Source organism: Emydura macquarii, unplaced genomic scaffold (assembly GCF_026122565.2).
Source record: "Emydura macquarii macquarii isolate MOO-44397 ecotype Brisbane River unplaced genomic scaffold, CSIRO-AGI_Emac_v2 contig_3287, whole genome shotgun sequence".
Lineage (NCBI taxonomy): Eukaryota > Metazoa > Chordata > Testudines > Chelidae > Emydura > Emydura macquarii.
This window is the reverse complement of record NW_027133424.1, coordinates 3,397,065-3,421,084: the sequence shown is the minus strand read 5'-3', so window position 1 is coordinate 3,421,084 and position 24,020 is coordinate 3,397,065. Positions and strand designations below refer to the sequence as shown.

The window sequence follows — 24,020 nt, the reverse complement described above, 5'->3', positions numbered from 1 at the left end:
CTGAAATTGAATTATACCTGGGAAAAATGTGGGAGACTTAGAGATTCATGTGCCTTGCCCAGCCAGCTATCCTCTAGCTAGGCCGAATTGCATTGCTGTGGCACACAGGTAGGTTGCATCACACCTGTCTGTGCTGCATCAGGTCCGTGGAGGGAGAACAAGTCCTCCATTTCCCTCTCCCTCTCCGACCCTTACCCGTTCGTGCTGAGCACATGAGTGAAAAGAAAACTAGAACATAAAGGAAAGCTGTAAAGCTGCCTGGAAGCTGTTAGGAAAACAATTTCTGGAGGAGTCTGTTTTGCTTTGGGTTGCCGTATTTTAATTCTTAAAAGCTTTGGCCTGTAGAAAAAAGCTTAGCATCTAATCCCGTCTCAGGGGAGCACTCTACAGAGAGCAGTTCAAAAACACCTCATCGCTTCAGACTCGCTCTCTCTCCTCTCACACTTTCTCCTTCCCTCTCTTCCCACCCGTCCATTCCCTTTTTCCCTTCTCTCACTTGCCGTCCTGCTCTCCCACAGGTCTCTCCTCTCCCCCTCGCTGTCCCTGCACCTGCCAGTTGCCTCTGGAGATAACAGTGGCCCAGGCAGAGCACCCAGAGGCCTGTTCTCTTGACTCAGATCAGGTTAATTTACACTTGTGTTTTCAACCTGGCCAAGGCTCCCCCTGCCCCGTTCCCCAACAGAAAAACAGATGAAGTGTTTCGAGTTACTGCTTCTCGTGCTGGTCTCATGACTGTGCCACTGGTTGAATACCTCCTCCGCCCCTGGCGAGGCACCAGTGCTGTCTGCTGCATGAGCCTGGTGAGTGCCAGAGGGTTCCACACCTGGCGGGTTCTCACACCCACCCTCTAGCACGGCTTCCTGGAGCATATCTCGCCAGTGGCAGCTATGAATTTCAGGGAAATGTGATGTTTCCTTAGGCCAGTGCTTTACTGTGCCAGCTAGGCAGTGTCTTCAGGGAAGTACCCACCAGGCCCAGCGGTGCAAGCAGTGTGAGATTCCAACCCACAGCGCTCCACCAGCAAGAGGGGTGACCCTGGTGGTGTGAGATGCCCGGCAGCAGCTCTGTGACATCACCAGAGGTGGCTCCAGATGTGGGCTGTTGCCCTGTCGGGACTCATCCAGGGCCTTGGGTTGAGGAAGTGTAGCGCGCGGCCCATGGAAGTGCTCTCCGAGGGCCTGGACTGTGTACGGGTGGCTGGGCAGGGTGGGGAGAGCAAACATAGGCCTGGAGCAAAGACCTGCGGTAGCCATGAGCGCACCCACCCGTGCCAAGACGTGGGCTGTACCTCGCAGCTGGGCAGGAATGGCAAGGGGACCCAAGGGGATGCTGTGGAATGTCTGACGCCTCAGGACAGGGCACCAGAGCATCCAGCAGTGGAATGAGGGTTTAAGAGTAGATTCTACCCACATAGCCCACTCTCTTCCCAGCAGCCTCTGCAAGCAGTGGGGAGCATGGCTCACGGCGGGGGCAGTGCTATCTCTCTAACCCACATGGCCTCTCCTCCACAGGTGCTCTCCAGGGTGCTAACTTCCACAAGCTCCTCCTCCCTGTGTCTCCAAAGCCGTGGGGCAAAGCAGCAGCAGTTCCAGCACTCCTGTCTCTTCCCCGGGTGGCTCTCCCTCCGCAAACTCCCATGGCCCTCACTTTCCAGGTGTTACGTTTGACGAGTACCTTTTCTGCTTTGTCCTTCTGTCCCCTGCAGGTGTGTTTGACAACTGCTCCCATGTGGCCAGTGACAAGGGCTGGGCGCTGGGCATCCGCTTGCTGCAGCGCCAAGGCAAGAAGGATGCCCGCTTCTTCTTCTCGCTCAGGACAGACCAGATGAAGAGAGCCACTGTGGTTTCTGGCTACCGCCGCTATCAGCTCAACACCTGGACTCACTTGGCCGCCACTTACGACGGGCAATGGATGACGCTCTACCTGGACGGGGTGCGGGTGGGCAACAGCGACTGGCAGGCCGGTGCCCTCCACAGTCCCTTCATGGCCTCCTGCCGCAGCTTGATTCTGGGAGGGGACAGTTCAGAGGATGGGCACAATTTCCGCGGGCACCTGGTGTTGCTGGCACTCTGGAGTACAGCTCTGCCCCAGGACAGGCTGCAGCGCGGCTTCTTACAGAAGAGCGAGGGCGGGGAGGCTGCCGTGGTGCTCAGTGCCAACTTTGCCCGCCTGGAGGAGCAATGGGTGGCGTTCAAAGATGGGGGTTACCCGCTGCTTGAGTCCCTCCATGCACCGGAGCCTGAGCTCCTGTCTCCGCTGGCACCCCCTGCCTGTGGGCAAATGGCCTGTGACAATGTGGAGCTGATCTCCCACTACAATGGGCACTGGCCGCTGCGCAGCGAGAAGGTGGTGCGGTATCGGGTGGTCAACATCCTTGATGACCAGGGACTTCACCCCACCGTCAGCCGGGAGCAGGTGGCACGCCAGCACCAGGCTCTGAGTGAGGCCTTCAGCCGCTACAACATCACCTGGCAGCTGGGCCTGCACGAGGTGCACAACTCCTCCCTGCGCCACCGTACCGTCCTGGTCAACTGCGAGCCCAGCAAGATCGGCAATGACCACTGTGATCCTGAGTGCGAGCACCCACTGACCGGCTACGATGGGGGTGACTGCCGTCGGCAGGGCCGCTGCTACTCCTGGAAGAGACGGGATGGCATCTGCCACATGGAGTGCAACAACATGCTGGATGACTTCGATGACGGAGACTGCTGCGACCCCGAGGTGGCTGACATCAGGAAGACCTGCTTCGACCCAGACTCACCCCAACGGTAGGCAAGGGGATGGGCGTAGGGGGGGCCCATGGCTGGGGCAGCTCCCACACAGCTCTGCCAGTGCCCCTGTGTGCAGTCCAGCAATCCCCCTGCTTGTCCAGTTCTAGGCTTCCCATACAGACGGCTCTGCCAGTGCACCTAGTACTAGTACCCCCTGCTATTCCAGTCTCACTTCCATGTCTTCTGGCACACCCGAGTCCTGTCCCGTCACTCCACCGTTGCAGTGCTGACATGACACCCCCGCTTCTTCCACACACCTCTCTCTCAGCACACCTTAAGCCCTCATCTGTAGTATCCCTTCTGTTCTGGTCCTGCCATTAGCAAAATTAGTGTCTGCCATTAGCAAAATTCACAGTGGTGTTTTATCGGTGGCAAGTGGACAAACATCCACTAGGGACTAGGAAATTCATTTCACTTTTTACAGAACTAGGATCTGAGACCTGGCGACCAGCGATGAAATGAATTTAGCATCAGGGGTATAGACCTCACCTGGTTTGAACATCTTGGAGCCAGATTCAGCGGTGCCCTCCAGCTAGTTGGCATTGCAGCAGTTAAGTCAAGTTCCCGGCTGCTTTGCCACGTCAGTGTGGCACAAAGAAGCCAGAGTATACCAGTGAATCTGTCCGTTTCTGTCTGTGTGAGCAACTGGGGTGGTACAGAGAGCTGGGGTGGATGCTGCAAGCACATCTCCATCGATACCCTTTCGATGTTGTTAAAAAAAAAACAAACCCCTCACTTTCAATAAGCTGAGCTCTGCCAGTGTAAGTGTTGGGGGAGGAATATCCTTAGTTTTTAAAAAACAAAAATAAAAGATGGGGGGGAGGGTGCGTAAAAAGAAGGAGCTGCAACTCTTCAGGATTTCAGAACTCTGCAAATAAGATGGGAATCGCATGAATGGATTCCATAATCTGGAAACAGCTGGCGACACACCCCTGGAATGCCCTGTCCCATGCTGTAGGGAAGAGAGAGTCCATCTCCTGTGAACCTCAGGGGGCCTCTACAGCAGATCAGGGCAGAGTTCCCACCTATACAACAGACAAGGTGCCAGACCTCTTGGCTCAACCCTGTGCACCCAGCACCACTGTAAAGCTGCCTGGAGTGACTCAAGAGCGTGGGTATCAACCTCAGGACAAACTGTTAGGAAGCAGGGCACATGGCTCTGAGTTCTATACTTAGTTCACCAACCAATCATCAAATATAAACCCCTCATGCACTGTGACACAGGTACGCCCATCTGTCCTGCCACTGAGGTAAGCTTACCTTTGTCATAGATGGGCCCTGACACCAAGAATCACAGCAATATTCAGGTTGCTGTCAATCCCAAATGACCAGTCACTTACCCTAGGTCGCTTGCACCTTAGATCTTACACCGAAGAGAACATTTGTAGCCAATCCTATAGTAAACTATGTACAGATTTATTAACTAGGAAAAGGAAGCAAAAGTTATTTACTGGATTAAAGTAGGTAAATATACATACACAAATGAGTTAGTCTTAAATTTCAAAAAATAATAGGAGCTTCTACAATAAGCAAGCTCTGTATGACTGTTAGGCTAACTGGGCTAAGCACTGGGGATCTCTTGCTTATGCCTAGTAAACCTTGCCCCCCAGAGTCCAAGCAGCATAGAGATCCTCAGTTTCTTCTGTTGGCGTTTTTATCCCCCTCCTGTCATGTGCTCCGAGCTGCAAATTCAGCTGAAGGGGGGAATCCACTTACATGATGACTTGTCTTCATAGGGGGAAGGGGAACAACCAATGTCTTTTGTCCTCTTTAACCTTCCACAGCAGTCCATCTGGTGTCGATGAACCTTTCCCGTTGGGCAGGATGTAACACCTTCTGTTGGAAATCAGCACTTCACGCTACTTAATGTTTCAGTTCTGCCTGGCGATTTACACAGGGCACACAATCCAAATATTACCCTACAGTTATGGGACAGAGAGGTAATGAGGGAGTTTAATGCAGGTAGCAACTCACCAGCATTCAATCAAGTCTAAACATTAAACATGTTCTTAGCATTCTAATGCCCATTTTAACGCCACCAACACAGAGGTGAGCCAGACTGATCCCAGCTGTGCATTTGTTGGTGTTTGATGGAGACATGCAGGCTTTGAGATGAGCTGGTATGTGGTTTGCCAGCGTCACACCCGCCTTGCCTCCGGAAGGCACCACAGAGACTCATTCCCCATGTTTTCATCAACAGAATTGGGTTTGCTCCCCCTTTTGGAAAAGTCTCTGGGACCCACCCTCAAGTCCTACATGTCCCCGGGGATCTGCACAGATCCTGGGTACCCATGGGCGGAGTTTGGAGGGGACATAGGGGGCATTGCCTCCCCCCACAAACTTTGTGCCGGGACCAGCCGAGAGAGTGGACCAGGCCAGAGGTGGGCCGCTGCTGCCAGGGTCCTGGCTGGAAGTGGGGACTGGCCGGGAGCTGCCTGCCTCCCAGCTGTACGCCGAGACCAGGCGGGAGGGGGCTGCTTTGTGCCGGGACCAGCTGGGAGCAGGGACCGGGTGGGAGGCACCTGCCTCCCCAAATTAACCCATCAAGCTCTGCCTATGTGGATACCCAGGCGAGGCCAGGGTGGTCCATGCAGAGGCCTCCTGACCCCACTGCAGTTCTGTGCTCATGGCAATCCCTCCCCACCTCTTCCTGGGAGCCTGGTTGTTAAATCCAAGACCGTCAAGAGGGAGCAAACCCTATTCTGCTGTTGGAAACGTGGGGGGTGGGGCTGATCGCTGGACCCATGCGGAGTAGTTCTATCCAATGGTCGGTAGCGACTGTTCACTTCTATGGGGACTGTTCCCATAGTGAGGCACTCCCCAGCGTGAGTGAGTGTCAGAATCCATCCCCCTGTGAAGATCTCCATGGGCAGTGTCTGGGGCAAGAGAGCTAATGGGTCAGATTAGAGGCTGACGCAGGCAGAGTTCTCGAAGGCGTGGTTTTGCCTGAGGTTCAGCTCCCAATCAGGGTAGGTGTAAAAAGTGTTAAAAGAAAAAACAGCAGAGCTCCGCCGTGTTACGCAGAACTGAGAGGGTTTGCTGAAACTTGAACCTCATCCGTGGGCCTGTGGCAGATCGCAGCCTGAACAGGGAAGCTTGTGGAGAGTCAGTCGCATCTTCAAACGGGCATGGATTGGGACCCATGATGCAACATCCGCTCCAGGAGAGTGGGAGGGAGAGAGAGAGAGAGACCCTGCCCGGTTCAGGTCTGTTGTGGGCCTGGCTCTGACTGCCCTGCCCCTGCTGTTGTGGGTGTCAAATGCCACCATTGCCCCCGCAGCAGGCTGCCTTTGCACAGGGGTGACTGACTTCACCTGAGGTGAGACAGTGGAGAACCTGCATCCATACATCGCTGCGGCCAACGTTTGCAAAAGTGCCCAATGGGTTTGGGGGCTTACGGCTTCTTGAGGCCTGAGCGGAGACACCTTAAAGAGGATGTGATTTTTTTTTTCAGGAAGTGCTGAGCATCTGCCCTCTGCAAATCCAGGGCCCTTGAAAGTGTCTTTGTTCCAACTTACCACATCACTTTTGAATCCCTTAGCTGTATCTGTGCTGACACTGGCACAAATACACAAATCCGCTTAGGAGAGAAGAATCCCATGCACAGCTACAGACTGGGGACTGAAGGGCTAGGCAGCAGTTCTGCAGAAAAGGACCTGGGGGTTACAGTGGACAAGAAGCTGGATATGAGTCAGCAGAGTGCCCTGGTTGCCAAGAAGGCTAATAGCATATTGGGCTGCATTAGTAGGAGCATTGTCAGCAGATTGAGGGAAGTGATTATTCCCCTCTATTCGGCATGGGTGAGGCTGCATTTGGAGTATTTTGTCCAGTTTTGGGCCCCCCACTATGAAAAGGATGTGGACAAGTTGAAGAGAGTTCAGCGGTGGGCAACAAAAATGATGAGGGGGCTAGAGCACAAGACTTATGAGGAGAGGCTGAGGGAACGAGGCTTGTTTCGTCTGCAGAAGAGAAGAATGAGGGGGGATTTGATATCAGCCTTTAACTACCTGAAAGGGGGTTCCAGGGAGGATGGAGCTAGTCTGTTCTCTGTGGTAGTAGACAAGAACAAGGAGCAATGGTCTCAAGTTGCAGTGGGGGAGGTCTAGGTTGGACATTAGGAAAAAGTTTTTCACTAGGAGGGTGGGGAAGCATTGGAATGGGTTACCTAGGAAGGGGGTGGAATCTCCATCTTTAGAGGTTTTTAAGCTGTGACTTGACAAAGCTCTGGCTGGGATGATTTAGCTGAGGTTAGTCCTGCTATGAGTGGGGGTTGGACTAGATGACCTCCTGAGGTCCCTTCCAACTCTCATCTTCTATGATTTTAAGTGGGATCACGGGGGTAGGAGACCAGCCTGCTTGTTCCAGGTTAACGCCTTTGCACAGAGAGCACTGGATTCCCTGGGAGAGGAGGGGCTCAACCCAGTGCCTCCCAGGAGACAGGAAGATGCTGCTGTTGATGGAGATAGATGTGACGTCTGGAACTCAGACAGTCTTTGCTGCTGGAAATGTCTCCCCAGGCTGGGTGAGTGAAGGGAGGAGACAGGCACTCACACAGATCTCCCTGAGTCAACAGGCAAAAACGCAACAAAAGCAGCCTGTCCTCCCCAGGCTCTCTCAGTCAGCTGGGAGCTGGGCCCAGGGAGTCTCATAGCCCAGAAGAGACATGGGAGGCATGATTTCTCTGCAGCTGTCGGAGCTCTGCCAAAGGTGCCTTTCGAGTTGCAATTGGGAGAACACGTAATATTTTCTTCAGTGCTTTCTTCATGTCTGAGTGAATCTCCTCCTTTCTCTCTGTGGCAGCCTGGCTGCGTGTGTGTGGAGACTTCCCGCTGCATCGGGCGCTCATTGAGAAGCTTCCAGAGGAGGGATGTAGGCAGGTCTCCATGGCTCAGGAGGGAGGAATCTGTCTGAGTGGGTGGAATACAGCGATGGAAGTCATTAGTGTCCATGGCAAGCAGGTGAAGTAGCAGGACCTGGTAGGAAAAGGTGCAACATGGACTTCTAGGGACACGTGACTCACCTCCCCAGGAGGGAAGTGTAACAGGATGGCTTGCCCCTGGGCAGGAGAGTCTGGGGCTAACTGAAGATAAAGCGGGGGCATTCTCAGAGGGGCAGGAAGCCTAGGGAAGCCAAGGAAACTGAAAACTGTCCAGCGTCAGGATCGATACAAGTCTTTGTTTCTGTTTGGAATTGCTGACGTTTGGCGTTTGATGAGCTATGTGCTGACACCCACTAGAGAAGGAGTAAAGAAAGAAGACTGGGAAGGTGACTGGAACTCTCATGAGTTTTAAAGGGCCCTGCTGAGCCAAACAGGAAGGCAGAGGGAAGTGGAAATGGGGGATGACAAGCAGCAACGGGCTGATGGGTGTGAGACAAGTGAGGGGAAGAGAGAGCAGACACTGCTGGCCTTTGGTTTTCCTTCCTAGGCTCCTTGGGTGTTTCTTGCACTTATTTGGATAGGCTGAGGAAATTTTAAGGGCAAATGGAAGAGCTGTCCATCAAATGGCCATTCTCCCATCCCAGCTACTGTCTGAGTAATAGAGCTGGAATTAGAGCTCCCTGTCATGAGAAGTTCCTCCTGCCACTGCAATCATCCAGGTGACAATAATATTCATTGTGCCGCATCTCTAGGTCTTTACATTTTCAAAGTGCTTTCCAAGCATTTAACCCATTAATCCTCATTGCACCTGTCCAACAGCGTTCTATGCCCAGAGGCATCTGCATTTTAGTGTGTGTGCAGGGAATTGATTCTTGTTATTTATGTATAGTTAATGAAGTGCTTTGATTCTTTGAGGAGAAAGGGTCTACCTTAAATAAAAGAGGCCTCGTTTTTTTGCTGGTATAAATCGGTGTCATTCAATTGGTGCTTGTCTGTTGACTTCAATATGGGCAACAAAATGGCTGTTGATAAGGACAAAGTAATGCATATTAGAAAAAATAATCCCAACGATACATACAAAAGGCTGGGGTCTAAATTAGGTGTTACCACTAAAGAAACAGATCCTGGGTCATTGTGGATAGTTCTCTGAAAACACCCACTCAATGTGCAGCTGCAGTCAAGAAAGCTAACAGGATGTTAGGAACCATTAGGAAAAGAATAGATAATACGACAGAACAGTGGTTCTCAACCAGTGGTACGCGTACCACCGATGGTACTTGGAAGAAGGCTGGGTAGTATGCGAGCCGTACCGCTCCGCCGAATCTGCCGCTGAAAGTCCCCCCGCCGCCGCGGCCGCGAAACCCTGCCGCCGCCAAAAGTCCCCCCCGCCGCCGCCGCGAAACCCCACCGCCGCCGAAAGTCCCACCCACCCCCGCGAAACCCTGCCGCTGAAAAGGGGCAAACGGCGGCAGGGTTTCGGCGGAGGGCATTGTTCCCCCATGCAACCCCGCCGCCGCTGAAAGTCCCCCCTCCCCCCCCTTTTTTCCCGAGTGGTACTCGGGTCAGGTACAGTGGTACTTGACCTGACTTTACCTGACCCGAGTGGTACTCGGGGAAAAAAAGGTTGAGAACCGCTGCGACAGAAGATATCATAATGCCACTATATCAATCCATGGTACGCCCAAACCCTTGAATACTGTATGCAGTTCTGGTTGCTCCATTGCATGAAAGATAGATTAGAATTGGAAAAGTACAGAGAAGGATGTGATGGGGTGGACAAACCCCTCGCTGGATAGGAGGGGGCTAAGGAGCGGCTCTGGGCTCAGGAGGCTCTGTCTCTCTGCCCTTACCAAGCATGCCTGTGTTGGAGTCAGGGTTTAAAAGCCAGCCTGGCAGCTCAGTCGGGGGCTGGCAAGCCAGGGAGAGGACATGCCTTGGGAGCTCCAGGGAAGGACTGGAGCTGAATCCACACTGAGCTGGGGAGCAGTGGAGTGACAGCACCCAGCGACTGAGACTGGGGCTGGAAGCCTAGAAGGCGAAGTTCCCCAGGGACAGGCAGTGGCTGGATGGGGTGCAGACTGAGGTAGGAAGTGATCCAGGGAAGCTGATTTGAGGCTGACACCAGACGAAGATGGGTGAGCAGCTGAACCAACCTCCCAGTGCCCTGGGTTGGAACCCAGCGGAGTGGGAAGGCCTGGGTTCCCCTCCCTGCATGATATGAACTAGGCGGGTTTGCTGCCCCGCAGACCCATACTCATTGGGGTGACTGCCACTGTAGGTGCTAACCACTAGGCAGGAGTCCCAAAGGGTAACAAAAATGATTAGCGATATGGAACAGCTTCCATATGGAGCAGAGATTAAAAAGTCTGGAACTGTTCAGCTTAGATAACATACGACTCGAGGGATATGATAAGAGGTGTATAAAATAGTGAGTGGTATGGAGAAAGTGAACAGGGAAGTGTTATTTACCCTTGACATAACGCAAGAACCAGTGGTCTCCAATGAAATAAATAAGCCACAAGTTTACAACAAACATAAGGAAGTACTACTTCACACAACGCACAGTCAACCTATAGAGCTTGTTGCCAAGGGATGTTGTGAAGGCCAAAAGTATAATTGGATTTAAAAAAGAATGAAATAAGTTCCTGGAGGATAGGTCCATAAGTGGCTATGAGGCAAGATGGTCAGGAACGCAATCCCAAGCTCTGGGTGTCCCTAAACCTCCAATTGCCAGAATCTGGCACTGGACAAGAGGGGATGGATCACTTGATAATTGCCCTGTTATCTTCATTCCTTCTGAACCACTGTTGGAAGACAGGTTATTGGGCTAGATGAACCATTGGTCTGGCCCTCTATGGCCATTCTTATGTTCTTAATGTACCTGAGCAGAGAATTTAGCCTTAGGAATTTAGCTCAGGCAAAACTCCTACTCAGGATTTTGGCCCTAAAATACTGTAATTAAGTGAAAGTTTAGGGGGGGGGTTGCCTAATGGGGGGGATAGGTGAGGGGAGAACTGGACTAAAAATGAAATGAACAACCAAGAGAATGCCACAAAATGGGAAACTTGTGCTTAGATCTGGACAGAGTCTTTTGTCCCATGATTGCAAGAGACGAAGGGCTAGATCCTGGTGTAAACCCTTGCAGCTGATTTACACTGTCTGAGGATCTCTTGGCCAAAAGAGTTCAGTATTAATTTCAGAGGTATCGGAATCTCTAGTAGAGCTGGCAAAAAAACCCCAAACCCCAGAATTTCCATCCTGTGGGAAATTCAGAGACTTCAGCATTTCATTTTGTCCCAAACCAGGATGAAAAGTTGAAACTTCGGAATTTTTAGTGAAATGAAATATTTGGGAATGTTTTGCTTCAACCTTATCATCTAAATTATTATGCTATACAAGTCGAAACATTTTGACTTTTGTATTGTAATATAATATAAAATATAATATAAAAGTTTAAATGAGAAGATCGAAATGCGATGTTTTGCACATTTCCCTTTGAAAATATTGACAACATTGGGACTGTCCTGGGAAACGCTTTGATTTAATCCAATCAGCGTTTCCTGAGGGAGAACAGTTTTGTTGGAACGTTTTCAGCCGGCTCTAATCTGGAGGTGGGCATGCAGTGAGCGGTTGGAGTGTGTACACGCACACTGATGGATGCATTGCTCGCCAGGGCCTGGGGCCCTTTCTGGAGACCAGCTTTGTGCACTCTGTTCACCAGCACAGCTGTGTGTAAATAAAAAGACCTCATAAAAAGCCAAGAGAACCTGCAGTTGCGATGGGAAAAGCTCCCTCCTGGATGTTAACAACTGTAGGCCGCTGTGCGTGCCTGTAGCCGGGAGGTGTGGCCTCCCTCGGAGATTGACACCGAGGGAGAGCGAAACCCGGGAGTACAGCACCTGACCAGAAGCAGATAGGCGGGGCTAGGCCTATAAAAGCCAGGCCTGCCCGCTCAGTTAGAGCCCAGCGGCTGAGGGAGAAGGATGCATCTCCCTTCGTGCCCGAACCTCCAGCCACACCCGACCACTACCTGGAGGAGAGACTGCCAGAGCTATCCACGGCATGGGGCCCTGAGGATCTGGAGGAGCTGCCTGAGCCGGAGGAGACCCCCGGATCCTATGGCCCAGAGGAGAGGTTGCCAGAGCTGCCTACTTCCTGGGGCCCTGAGGACCTGGAGGAACTGCCTGAGCTGCCAACCTCAGGTGAGCCAGAAGGGACACACAGACCCTGGGACCTAGAGGAGCTGCCCTCCACAGACAACCCCGAAGAGTTCCCAGACCTGCTGTCAAGTGATGAGGAACCGGAGTATGGCTCAGGAGACCAGGTACTCTAGGGAGAGGATAGAGGAAGTAGCCCAGGGAAGCCGACTACAGTCCAGCTGAGCTTGCGCTTGCTCTGGGTCAATCTGTTTTGGCCGAAGCCCCGCTGACCCAGTGACGAGACCTGCCCCCCCCCCGGTCACTGACAGGGCGCTGGGCTGGGACACAGTGGAGACGGGTGGGCCTGTGTTCCTCTCCCCTCTTCCTACCCCAATCTAGTGGTGAATGCCAGAGCCTGTCCCTTGCTGCCTGCCATGCCCTGCCGAAGGGTTGGGTGTGGGCTAGCTACTCGCCCTGCGAAGGGCTATAGACTGCTTCCCTTCTACCTGCCCTGCCCTGCCCTGCCTAAGAGCCAGGGCCTTGGACCATTTCCTCGCCCCTCTGGGGCTAGAGACTGCTTCCCCTCCCCATGGTCTGCCTGCCCTGCCAGAGGGCTAGGCCATAGACCATTTACTCACCCTGCCAAGGGCTGGAGACTGTTCCCTGCTGCCTGCCCGCCTTGCTGGGGGCTGGGCAATAGATTATTTGCTCACCCTTTTGAAGGGCTAGAGACTATTAACCCTAAGGATCGACCCAAACCCAAGGCTCACCCTACTAAGGGCCGGAGGCAGCCCCTCTAACTTGGACTCTCCGAAGGGCGTAGGCTCTGGGAGGTGTGGCCTCCCTCGGACATTGACACCAAGGGAGAGCCACCAGCACCACTCCCTACAGGGGATCTTCTACAGTGCCTCGTAGGGCTCTCTGCACCCTTGGGGTCAAGATGCCAGCCTTGTGATTCATACAAGCTGCTGCCATTTGGCAGAGGGACTAATGCATCAGCCACATGCCCTTCCTCTCCTCTGCTGTGGCACACTGGGAGCAGCCTGTGCATAGGGGAAGGGGCACACAAGAAGCCTTACCCTCGATCTGCGTTACTGTGGTCTGGGCAGCACAGGCACTGCTTGATCTCTGCCCTGGGGAGTACAGACAGAAAGGGAGGTAGGCAGAGGCAGGGCCATGGTGTCACAGTTCAGGGCAACTGCTTCTGCATTCTCCTTTTGTGGTCCATCAAGGGCACCTGCTCTAGCTCCAGGCTTCTCAGCTGTCACTTCTTTTGGGTGGCGACACGTAGCTCTTTCCCTCCTAGCCGGGGTGTTTCCAGACTGTTCAGTCCCCTGATATCCCGCAAAAGCCATCTAGCAAGGCAGGTCTGCTTCCCTTCTGTCCTCTGAGATGGTACACAGTGCGACTGCTACCGTTAAGTGACCACACAGCTCTGTCCAAGCAAGTTCTTTGATTCTTAAGGTAAAAGCACCCCAGAGAAAATGGATTTAAAATGAGGAAAGGACCTACACTCGTGCCAGAGCTCACCCCTCGCCCCAGTTTCTGCAAGGGTTCTGGCTGGCAGTTAGTCCTTCCAACCCCACTGTGTCCTGGGGTCACAAGTTCATCAGCACTCCTGCTCCAAACAAGCCCCTCAGTCATATGGGGCCTCCAGGGACCAAAGTCCTGCCAATGCTTTCCTGAGCATCGGCGCCCCCCTTGGACAGAAGGTCCTGTCTGTTTGCTGGGTCAGAATGAAGGCCCTGGGTCAGTTTAAACTCAGATGGTTTTTCCAAAAGCCCTTTCTTTGTCTGTTGGTCCCTGGAGAATCCAGTTTGAAGCAGTATGTGCAAATCTCTCAAGAAGAAGACATTTGTCAGGGTGGACAGCTCAATTAAAACCTCTGTTCAATGTGCAGTAATGGTTGAAAAAGCAATATGTTAGGATGGATAGATTTTAGGGTAGAAAATAATACTGAAAGCACTGTACTGTCACTGTATAAATCAATGATATGCTTTTACCTGGAATACTGTGCTTCATTTTCGTCACCCTATCTGGAAAAGATTGAGCAGAAATAGAGGGGGTTGAGCGATAGGCAGCAAGAATGATCAGAAACTTGGAATGATTCCTTAGGAGAAGAGCTTCAGAAGGTTGGAATGGCTCTATTTAAAGAGGAGACAAATAAGGCTGTGTCTGCATGGCACAGTTAACCCGGGGGATTGGTGCCCGGGTCTGAGCCTAGTCTGGGTGTGAGCAGCCACATTGCAAACCCTACCCATGTGACTGTGTGCTCATTGCTTCTGTACTCGTGTGTTGGGGGGTTCTTTGTGCTGGGATGCTCTAGGATTCTTTCCTGTGTGGTTGTCACTTGTGGGAGGGATTTGTCTGCCCTCTATGGAGAATTGTGGGGAGGGCATCGGAGGACTATCAGCACTCACTGCAAAGTGGTCAGGCGCCATCCTGAGTTAGAGGATCTTGGGCTCTAATCCACACCTCCCTTCTGGGTATATTACCCTGGGTTTCAAGAACCTCCAAACCTGGCTTGGTGGGTTTTGGTGTGTGGAGGGGATGGTGTGGTGAGGGGATTAAGGCTGAAACCCAGATAAGGGTCTGGGTTAACTGTGGAATATGGACACACCCTCAGAGGGGACATGATAGAGCTATGCAAAACAATGAATATTTACAGAGGAGGTGAGTGAGTGAGATGCTCCTCTTTTACCCCCTGTCTATAATACAAGAACAAGGGGACATCCAATGAAATTGAAAGGCAACAGATTATCTTCTGAAACGACAGCTCCTGGCTCAGCTGTGAACTGTCATGCTCAATGCAGGAATGACAGGGTGAAGTTCTAGAGGGGTAGCTGTGTTTGTCTGTTTTCAGCAAAACAACAAGAGTCCTGTGGCACCTTAAAGATTAACACATATATTTGGGCATAAGCTTTCATTGACAGAAACCCACTTCATCAGGGACATGAAGTGGAAACTTCAGTTTGGTAGGTAGATATACACATGCAAGGATAGGTGAGTTACATCACAGTGAGGAGGGTGAGTATTAACGAGGTTAATTCAATCAGGGTGGATGAGTCCCATTCACAACAGTTGATGAGGAGGTGTGAATGCCAAAAGAGGGAACGTAATTTTTTGTAGTGGGCTAGCCATTCCCAGTCTCTATTCAGACCTAGTCTGATAGTGTTGAGTTTGCATATGAGTTCCAGCTTTGCAGTTTCGCGCTGAAGTTTGTTTTTGAAGTTTTTTGGTTGAAGTATGGCAACTTTCAAGTCTGTTACTGAGTGTCCATGGAGATTGAAGTGCTCTCCTACTGGTTTTTGGATATTACCATTCTTGATGTCTAATTTGTGTCCATTTATTCTTTTGCATAGAGACAGTCCGGTTTGGCCAATGTACATGGTAGAGGGGCATTGCTGGCACATGATGGCGTATATCACATTAGTAGATGTGCAGGTGAACGAGCTCCTGATGGTGTGGCTGATGTGGTTAGGACCTACAATGGTGTCACTTGAGTAGATATGTGGGCAGAGTTGGCAACAGGGTTTGTTGCACGGATGTTATGTAGGAGGCCAGACTGTGTTTGTTATGGCTCTTTTTGGCCTCACAAATTGAAGCCTCTGTAAAGCTGATAAAACGAAATATGCCCTTTTTTACCCAATGCATGTTTAGTCCCTGGAACTCCCTGACTCAAGATGTCCTTGAGGCCAAGAGCTTAGCAGAGTACAAAAAAACATTGGGTGTTTATAGAAGTAATGAAAGCATGCAAAGTTGCAGCATGGCACAAACCAGCCACTAACTGATGGGATCTAAGAGAGGCTTTCCCTATGGGGAGGTTATACCATAATTATCCACTGCAGGGTTCAATGGCATACTGTGGGTCTCCAGCGTCCGGGGGCCAAGCCGGCATTTGCATCCCCTGCAGAGCTCACATACCCCCCTGCACAGGGTAGGAGGGGTTCTTGGCTCCCATCAGATGGCACTGCCCGCCAGCTTCCCTGGCGAGGGGGAGGAGTCTGTACCTGTGGGGGAGGACACGCCGTTTACCTCCTCCTGCGTGGGGGACTTTCTGGTGCTCATTGCAGTGGCAACCACCCCTGCTACCTCCCACACTTACCTGCCTCGCGGCACCCGCCTCTCCCATTCCAGCACCACAGCCCAGTGCCAGCTCGGGTGGGTGGCCTCACCCCCCCCCCCTCCAGCCAGGAGGTAGCGGGGGTAGCTCCTCCTGGTCAGCCACATTCCTCCTCCACCCCCCCGAATCCGTCCATCCGCCCGTCGGAGCCTCCTGTGCCCCCCTGTGTGTTGTGAAGGGCTGGCCTGGCAACACTCCCAGGCTGGCACCTGGTGGCCTGCCCCCCTCTCCACCTTCCTTCTTGGTATGCCACTGGCAGGGTTGTTTGCACCTTCCTCTGAAGCATCTGGTCGGAGGGAGGAGATGGAGTTAGATGGAGCATAGGCCTGATCTGGTCAGGTAGTTCCTATTTTTACCTGCACACCGAAGTTCTGCTTACGGATCCTTGGTTAGCGGAATCCAGCAGATGCTTCTGGTAAATGCTAGCGACTCATCATGAGACTGAGGACATTGGCAGAGCAGTGTGGAAGGAGCTTTGTACGGTGATTCCCCATGCTGTCCCTGTTCTGGGGGGATGGGGAGATTGGTCCCTGTGCACAGGGCCAGTTGGTCTCAAGTGCTACAAATGGCTTTTGTCAGACCTTCTGCAAAGAGGTGAATTTCACCCTGGGTGAAAAGAAGACTTATTCTCCAGGGGTATTCGTTCAGCACCTTTCCACATTACCAACACCAGATTTAGAACAGTCTGAAAAGTCATTGAAAGTCAGCAACATCTTTTTAATAATTGAAAGTTGCAACCAATAAAAACCTCTAAAAGCGATGCTATTTGGAGTTATTTCGTCTAGACGTTTTTCAGCTGGTCCAGCAGCTCTCCAAGCAAGCCAGCCAGCCATCTGCCTAGCACGGGTTTAGAAGGCCTTTAAGGGCGTGTTGCTTGTCTGTTCCTTGTAGTGGTTAGTAACCGAAACACAAACACTGCCAGGAAAGCTGTTCGCTCTCTGCCTTTTCCTTTCTTATCCTGATTAAAAGCTTTTTTAAAGAGTTATTACAGTGCAGTGCCAGAGTCATCAGTAAACTTGCTTTGATTTGCTGCAAACATGATGTGTTTGTGTGCTGTTCTAATTGATCCCTTGGAAAAAAAAAGCAACAAGAGCTCATTAGCAGCAGTTAACACTCAGCAAACATTGCTTTCCAGCAGTGAGTCAGTCAGATCCTGGTGTGTGACAATTTACATGACACAGAAAGCCACTGGTATCTGGATGGCTAGAGGATAAGTATGGGGCTAAAGAGCTTTTCACCTTTGGATGGCCAGCTAGAATCCAGGCAAGCTAGAAGAGACCAAAAGTTGTGATCTGACGTGAGATGACTTGGTGCGTCTCATTCGAGTTCCTAGAGGACAAATGTCCGTATCTCCTAAACAATCCCCATACCTGGCAGCCTAAGCAGAGAGGCCAAAGGTATAGCTGGGCCATGAATGAGCCTCTCAGGCCTGGTCTACACTAGAAAACCCACGGTCAGTAGTGTTTTCAGCCACACATGGTTGAACTGCAAATATAGACCAAGGCAAACGGGGGTCAGGAAATCTGGCTCAAGACAATGCCTGCTTCTAGCACATCTTAACTATGGTTTCCTGGTGCCATGTACAACTCTCCCGATCTTGGTGTGCAGCTGAACCTGTTGTTGAGTCTTGTCAACAACAGGCAATTCTGCTTGTGTAGACCAGTCCTCATGTAGACCAGTTCCTAGGCTGGTGATTTAACACTCTTCATCAGCAGGAAGTTCACTGAGGGAAAAGAGCTGACCAGAAACACTTACCCCAGATTCTGTTACCAGGCAGCTGTGCAGGGGTAGGTGGAGACTGAAAATTCTGCCCCCTGAATATCCATTTGAATGTTTCCATGGATTTGCTTTGGTGCTGCAGTGCTTGAGGCTCATTTGGGCTCCTTCTCTGCAGATGTTAAAGGGAGAGAGTTGCTGTGGAACCAGCATTTGCAGACAGCGCATTTTAAATTTGAGTGAGCGGATATTTAAACTGGCACATGACTGTTCATGCAGGAAAGGAAGAGCCAGATTGTGACCCTTGCTGCGGGAGGTGCCCTGTGATCCACTACCCCATCACAAGTAGCAGCATGGTGGGGACAGCGGGCTTCACGGGACTGCTGCTTTCCCTGCAGGTGGGCTGGGAGTGGGCAGAGTTCTCGGGCTGCAATGCACTGCCTTTGTGAGGGTAAGGGATGTAGTCTGCACCACGAACTTGGCTTACAGAGGTTATTTCCTCCTGAAAGAAGGACAGAACCAGTGATAGATTATAACTGAGTCACAATTTCTTTCCTTCTGGGTCATCCTAGCAACCCATTGTCATTTGCTTATGGCACAGCCACAATGGAACCTAAGTTTGGCTGGAAATGAGCTCCCTGTTGCTTCTTCTTAATCCCCTCTGCTTTCTCCATCCCTCGTAACATCACCACCATATTTCCCTTCGCTCAGGCTCCCAAATTCAGCTACACTCAGGGAACAATGTCAGGCTCAGAGCTCTCTGCCAGCTGACGCACTGTTAGCACTAAAGGGAAAATAAAGATCACAGAACATTAACTTATAAACAGAGGTAAAGGATAAGAGAGACGCGCACACTCAGTAAGGCATGGGAAAGGCAGATTTAGGACACATTTACACTACAAAATTATGTCAACCTAACTTACATCAATGGACAGCCACCACAGTTATTAAATCGCTGGTGTGTGCGCACACTTGGCTCCTTGTGTCGGCGGTGCGTGTCCTCACCAGGTGCACTTGTATCGATTGTATTGTCAGTGTGGGGAATTGTGGGACAGCTCCTGAAAGCCAGTGTAACTCCTTGCTTGTTTGGAGCCATGCTCTGTCCCCTCTAGTGGTGGCTAGGCCCATAGAAAATGATTAGCCTGCTACAGCCTTAACTAACAGAGATGTGTCTTTTCGCTCATGCAGTAGAAGCTCATGCATTAAGCTCCAGAGATCCCAGGTTTGATCCCTGCTGCTGACGCCTGTGCGTGGTTCCATGTTGCACCAGTAATACTCCATATAAGCAATACAGTGTCTACAATGACGCTGCGTCAGCCTAATTACATTGACCGTCATTCTACGCAGCTCAAGGAGGTGGTGTTACTAAATTGGTGTAGAGTACGGTGACCAGATAGTAAGTGTGAAAAATTGGGGTGGGGGCAGGGAGTAATAGGTGCCTATATAAGACAAAGCCCCGAATGTCAGGACTGCCCCTCTAAAAATCAGGACATCTGGTCACCCTAGTGTAGAGAGGCACTTAGCTGGCGGGAGCAAAATTGAAGTGAAGACACTTCCACAGCTAGCTCAATGCAAGGCAACTTACGTCAATCTAAACAGGCCCTAGTGACTACGGAAAAGGAATATGTGAAATGCCTGGGGGGGTTGGTTAGAGCTGGATAGGGAAAAGAAGGAAAATTATTCTTTAAACTAAAAATTTTTCTCTTTTTAAAATTTGAAATGTTCAGCACTGTGTAGGGGGATGAAAAATGGGGGGAAAGTTGATAAAAATGTGTTGAAACTTTTCTTGACTTCCCCCCCCTTGAATTTCAAAATTTTGTCATAATTTGAAAAATTTTAACCTACTGTAATTTTAATACCTCAGATATGCAAGTGAAAGCCAGCAATGCAAAGACAAGGTATTGCAAATGCTGATTTACCTTCTCTCTTTATGGACTAAAATGAAAGCTATTGATGGACCTATTGATGCCAAGAAGATTCATAGTGTAATTAAACAGATGTCTGAGGGCAAGTTGCCAGTTGCCTGATGGATTCCCAAGTGGATTATATAAAGCTTCAACAGAGAAGTTGTCACGTAGTTTAATAGTTTCCTAGAATCCGCATGAATTCTAGCCTATACCTTGTTGACTGATACACAACAAAGATAAAATTGATTGTTCCTCTTACAGATATATTTGCCTATTAACCAGTGATGCCAGGATATTTGCCAAGATGCTTGCTAATAAGCTAGACTCACTGCAGCATGATTGAGACCAGACAGTGTATGAAAGAAAGAGTGTAAGTGATCCATTTGGCCCAGTCAAAGTACATGCCTGGTATATTGCAGAGAAAGCCTTTGACTGGGTCGAATGGAATTATTTAAGAGGAATATGTGGATAGATGGAATCTCTTTATAAAATCCATTTAGCCAGAGTCAGAGTTAATAGTAGTCACTCTGAACCTATTGAGCTGCAGAGAGTCACCTACTAGGGGTGCCCTCTGTGATTGCAATGGTATGGAACCTTTTATACCACAAAAAATCAGGACAAATGACATTATCTTGTCAATAAATAGAGGAGGCTTGGAGCACCAAGTAGTGTTTTATGTAGGTGATGTTTTAATGATGACCATGGATCCCCTCAGAGCCTCTTGTTACGGAACGTGCTATGGAATCATCAAAAGATCCATTGGTCATTCTTTCAGAACTCCCAGATAAAAAGACCCATCCATTCGATAATACTAACTTGCTCTGACCCCTTCTGACAGCGGCCCTGGCAGAATTTGGGAAGAGGAGAGAATCCCCTGATAACAGCTTTTGGTTCTTGGATTATGAATATTCTCAGAATGGACTAGTTCATGAATGATTTTGAGACTAGATTTACAGATCTAGATCCCATTTCAAGAGTAGAAAAAACATAAGATAAAAGAAACAGAAAGACTGTAGAAGTACAGAGGTTTTGTTTCACTTTGAAGCATTTACACTGTTTAGCCTCCGTACTAGAAATGGATAGATTTAATAGAAAGGATGGCCAGTACATGATCACCTCTTACATTCCAGCATTTTTTTTTATATAATTTGAAATGTAACAATGATTTTTCCTTGTATCTGCTCAAAAGCCCCTGTTTGGCAAAACACTTAAGTCCATGCTTAACTTTCAGTGGGACTACTTGAAATCAGTGGGGCTACTTGTGTTTAAACATGTGCTAAAGTACTGTGGTAGATCAGAGCCAAAATCTGTAAAACATTACAAAAGAAAAGTTTTTTTTTGTTTGTTTTTTTTTTTAAAGGTACAGGTTCTGCACTGCACCCTCTGTGTAACCAAAACCGGTGAATTTCATTCTGTGGCCCTTTGAAGACAAAGTCAGAGGGCCTTATTCTCGTTTGCTCTGAGCCCCCTTTACTCTTCTAGAGTGATGTAAATGTGCCTTAGTGAAAATGAGAACAAAACCCCTGAATCTAAAAACGCAGTACTGATCTCACATCCCTTGTTTCCCATTCAATTATCTCTACCTGCACAGACTGTATACCCCTTCCCGTTCACATGCGCTTTTGTGATGTATACATTTCACACACATATACATCCACATTTTCCTTATTCTGAACTATCACTAGATGGGAGGGAGTCCCTTTTTTATTTTCAAAAGTGACCATTTTCCCATTCTGAACTTCCAGTGAGCTTCTTCCCAAATATTTCTATGCTCCAGTGATCTCACACACGTTTCAACCATTCAGTGATACAGGCTCTTCTAATTCTGACTGGTGGAACAATTTTCTGGGTGTTCTCATCCCCCAATAATAAAAACCTATATAGAGAGACAGAGGAGATACATTTCTCAATCATTATCCAAAGAGAATTAAGGGTATGTCTGCACTACCACTTATGCCGGGAAAACTTATGTTGCTCACGGATGTGAAAAAAAGTGACATACATTTTGCGAGCATAAGTGGTAGTGTGCACAGCGCCATATTGGCGAGAGAGCTTCTCCCATTGACATAGCTACAGTCACTTGTTGAGGTCCTTTTATTATGTCAATGGGAGTGCTCTTTCCTGTCAGCGTAGAGCGGGCTACATGAGCAATATTACAGTGGCGCAGCTGCATCAGTACACCTGTGCCGCTGTAAACTGGCTAGTGTAGACAAGGCCCTAGGAAGGAACTGTATTCTTGTTTTTACACGTATGCCACCTTTGGGTAGTTGAGGGGAATTGTGTAGACCAGCAGCCGTTTCTAATGGTTTGTTATTGCCTTTATTTTTCCTGTAATTACACTTTCGGTTTACTTAGATTTTCTAATTTTTACCGCTATTTTTCATGATTCCTTGTGTTTTTATGGCAGTTTATCCTGAGTTTCTTGGGCAGGTTTATTTATCTTTTCCTTTCTGTTGAAAAGCAAATGCCGTTTATCCATCGCACCAACGTACTGGATGTGACATCCATTTCCTTTTCCCTTGCAACTCTTCTTGTGCTGGGGGAATATCGAGAGGAATATCACATGGTTTATATTTTTCATTAGGTGATAACTTCCTTATATGATGAATAAGGTTGTGTGATTGATGTTTCCAATGGAACTTTGTAGCTTTTGCTCTGCCCAGGTTTACAGGAATCCCTAAGGAGGGTGTGAAAGAGGGAGATTATAAAGCTACACTGCCTTGGGATGTGATCTTGTTAGAGTGCACGTGCTATGCATGGTCAGGCCCATTTGGGTTTTATGTGTGGGATCATTCAGTGGAAGGGCAAGGCAGGATATGGCAGTGATTCAGGAAGCAACACTGTGCTCTCCAAGACCCTGATTTTGTAAACACTTTTAAATTCAATTTACCATGTGAGCAGTCCCAGTGAATTCAGTGGGACAGCTCATGTTGTTAATGTATTCACGTGTAAGCACTGTAGGGTCAGGAGTGATGTCATCAGTGAACCAGTCCCTCCAGCCTGGTGTTAGGAAAGTCTGTGCTGCTGGGTTCCTCTTGTAAATGGAAGAGGAAATTGATGCACAGACCAATCAAGATCCTTCGGTACATTTTGTAAGGATAGGGGTGTTAGCCTCATGTGCTGGTCTAATTCCACTGGGGGTAATAAGGTTGTGCCTTCCTCAAATACCCTGCAGAGTTTTGTTCAGATGTGGTGGGTCTAATATACCACTGTGTTACTCAAGGTTCAGGCCAGTCTAACTCCATGACTGTCAATGGAATTAGACTGGCGGAGCGCAAGGGGGAAGCAAACCCAGTATTCATTTTCAGTCCCCAATTCAGCAAACATTTAAGCACTGCTGAATTCAGGCCTTAAAACTGTATGGGCAGCTCCTATTGAATTTAACAGAGCATGGCCACCTTTCTGCAGAAGCTTTAAACCAGGCTTTAGAATTCTACTGCTAGAATATAATCCACTATTCAATTGTATAGGATAATTTAAGAATTTGATAGCAAGTTTGGGAGACAATTTATTTAAAACTCTTCTGGTTTTATGCCTATGAAATTCCCTAGGACTTTTTCATAAGTTCCAAGCTATTGGGCAGTGTTGCTGTGTGTTATCACATAGATGCCGTGTCCCACCTCAGAGGTGGCTGCATTGTGGTGCAAGATAATGAATGATCCCTGTTTACAGCATGTAGAATATCTGAGCTCCTACGGGAGGAGAAGAGTTATCAAAATGTTTTAGCAAATATGTTTGTAATGGAAAAAACATAAGAAAGAGGGGTGATATGATTGGGATAACAGTTGTGAAAGAGCAATATGTGTTTGAGCCGTTCAGGAAGTTGCATGAGATCCAATTTTGCCCTTGCTTTAATTCTCGCATAAGGCTCTGCATTATGGTGACCGTCGTCCTGGCTGCAAACAGCTGGGTAATGCATCCCATTGATGCTGCTGAGCAACTTTGGGGGCACAGCCTCTGCTTTCCTCCCAGCCTCGTGGAGGTTAAAGTCCAGGGTGAGAGCTTAGAGCCAATCTCTCATCCTGTCGGCTAGAGAGGCCCCCAAAACAAAAATGAGTGGCAGCAAGGAGACTGGCAGAGAGTTGGTGGGATTCCTTCGGCTCCCAGTAGAAGGTCCCTCTGGAATGATTTATCCAGCGTTTGGGTTGGCAAGCTCCATTGAAGCCATTCGAATTGTTAAATGAATGTATTGTTTTTAGTTTTCTTTGGCTCAGCGAACCCCATTATTTAGGAAATAGGATTGTCCATTTTGCATGGGGAGAGCGGGACTGAGGGCCGCTGAGCCGAAGCCATCCAGAACGGTGCAATGCAAACAAAGCTGATTGAAGACTCGGGAGAGAGAATTCCAAAAGCTAGCAATTATCGCCTGCCAAGGGCAACACTGGGGATGATAGATGGCCTTGGATTTTTTTGTCTGTGGTTAAAGTCCGATCATTGCACTACAAAACTTCCCCAATAAATTATCTTGTGTCCTTTTTATATCCA

The 24,020-nt window shown here is 49.4% G+C and overlaps 1 protein-coding gene across 1 annotated transcript in view; it reads left to right on the top strand.

Moving 5' to 3' along the window:
* Nucleotides 1-24,020, top strand: part of PAPPA2 (pappalysin 2) — a 165,108-nt gene that overhangs the window by 9,451 nt on the left and 131,637 nt on the right. The window contains exon 2 of the mRNA XM_067532408.1: nt 1,706-2,768. Coding sequence (XP_067388509.1) covers nt 1,706-2,768 — 1,063 coding nt within the window. The remainder of the gene's footprint in view (nt 1-1,705; nt 2,769-24,020) is intronic.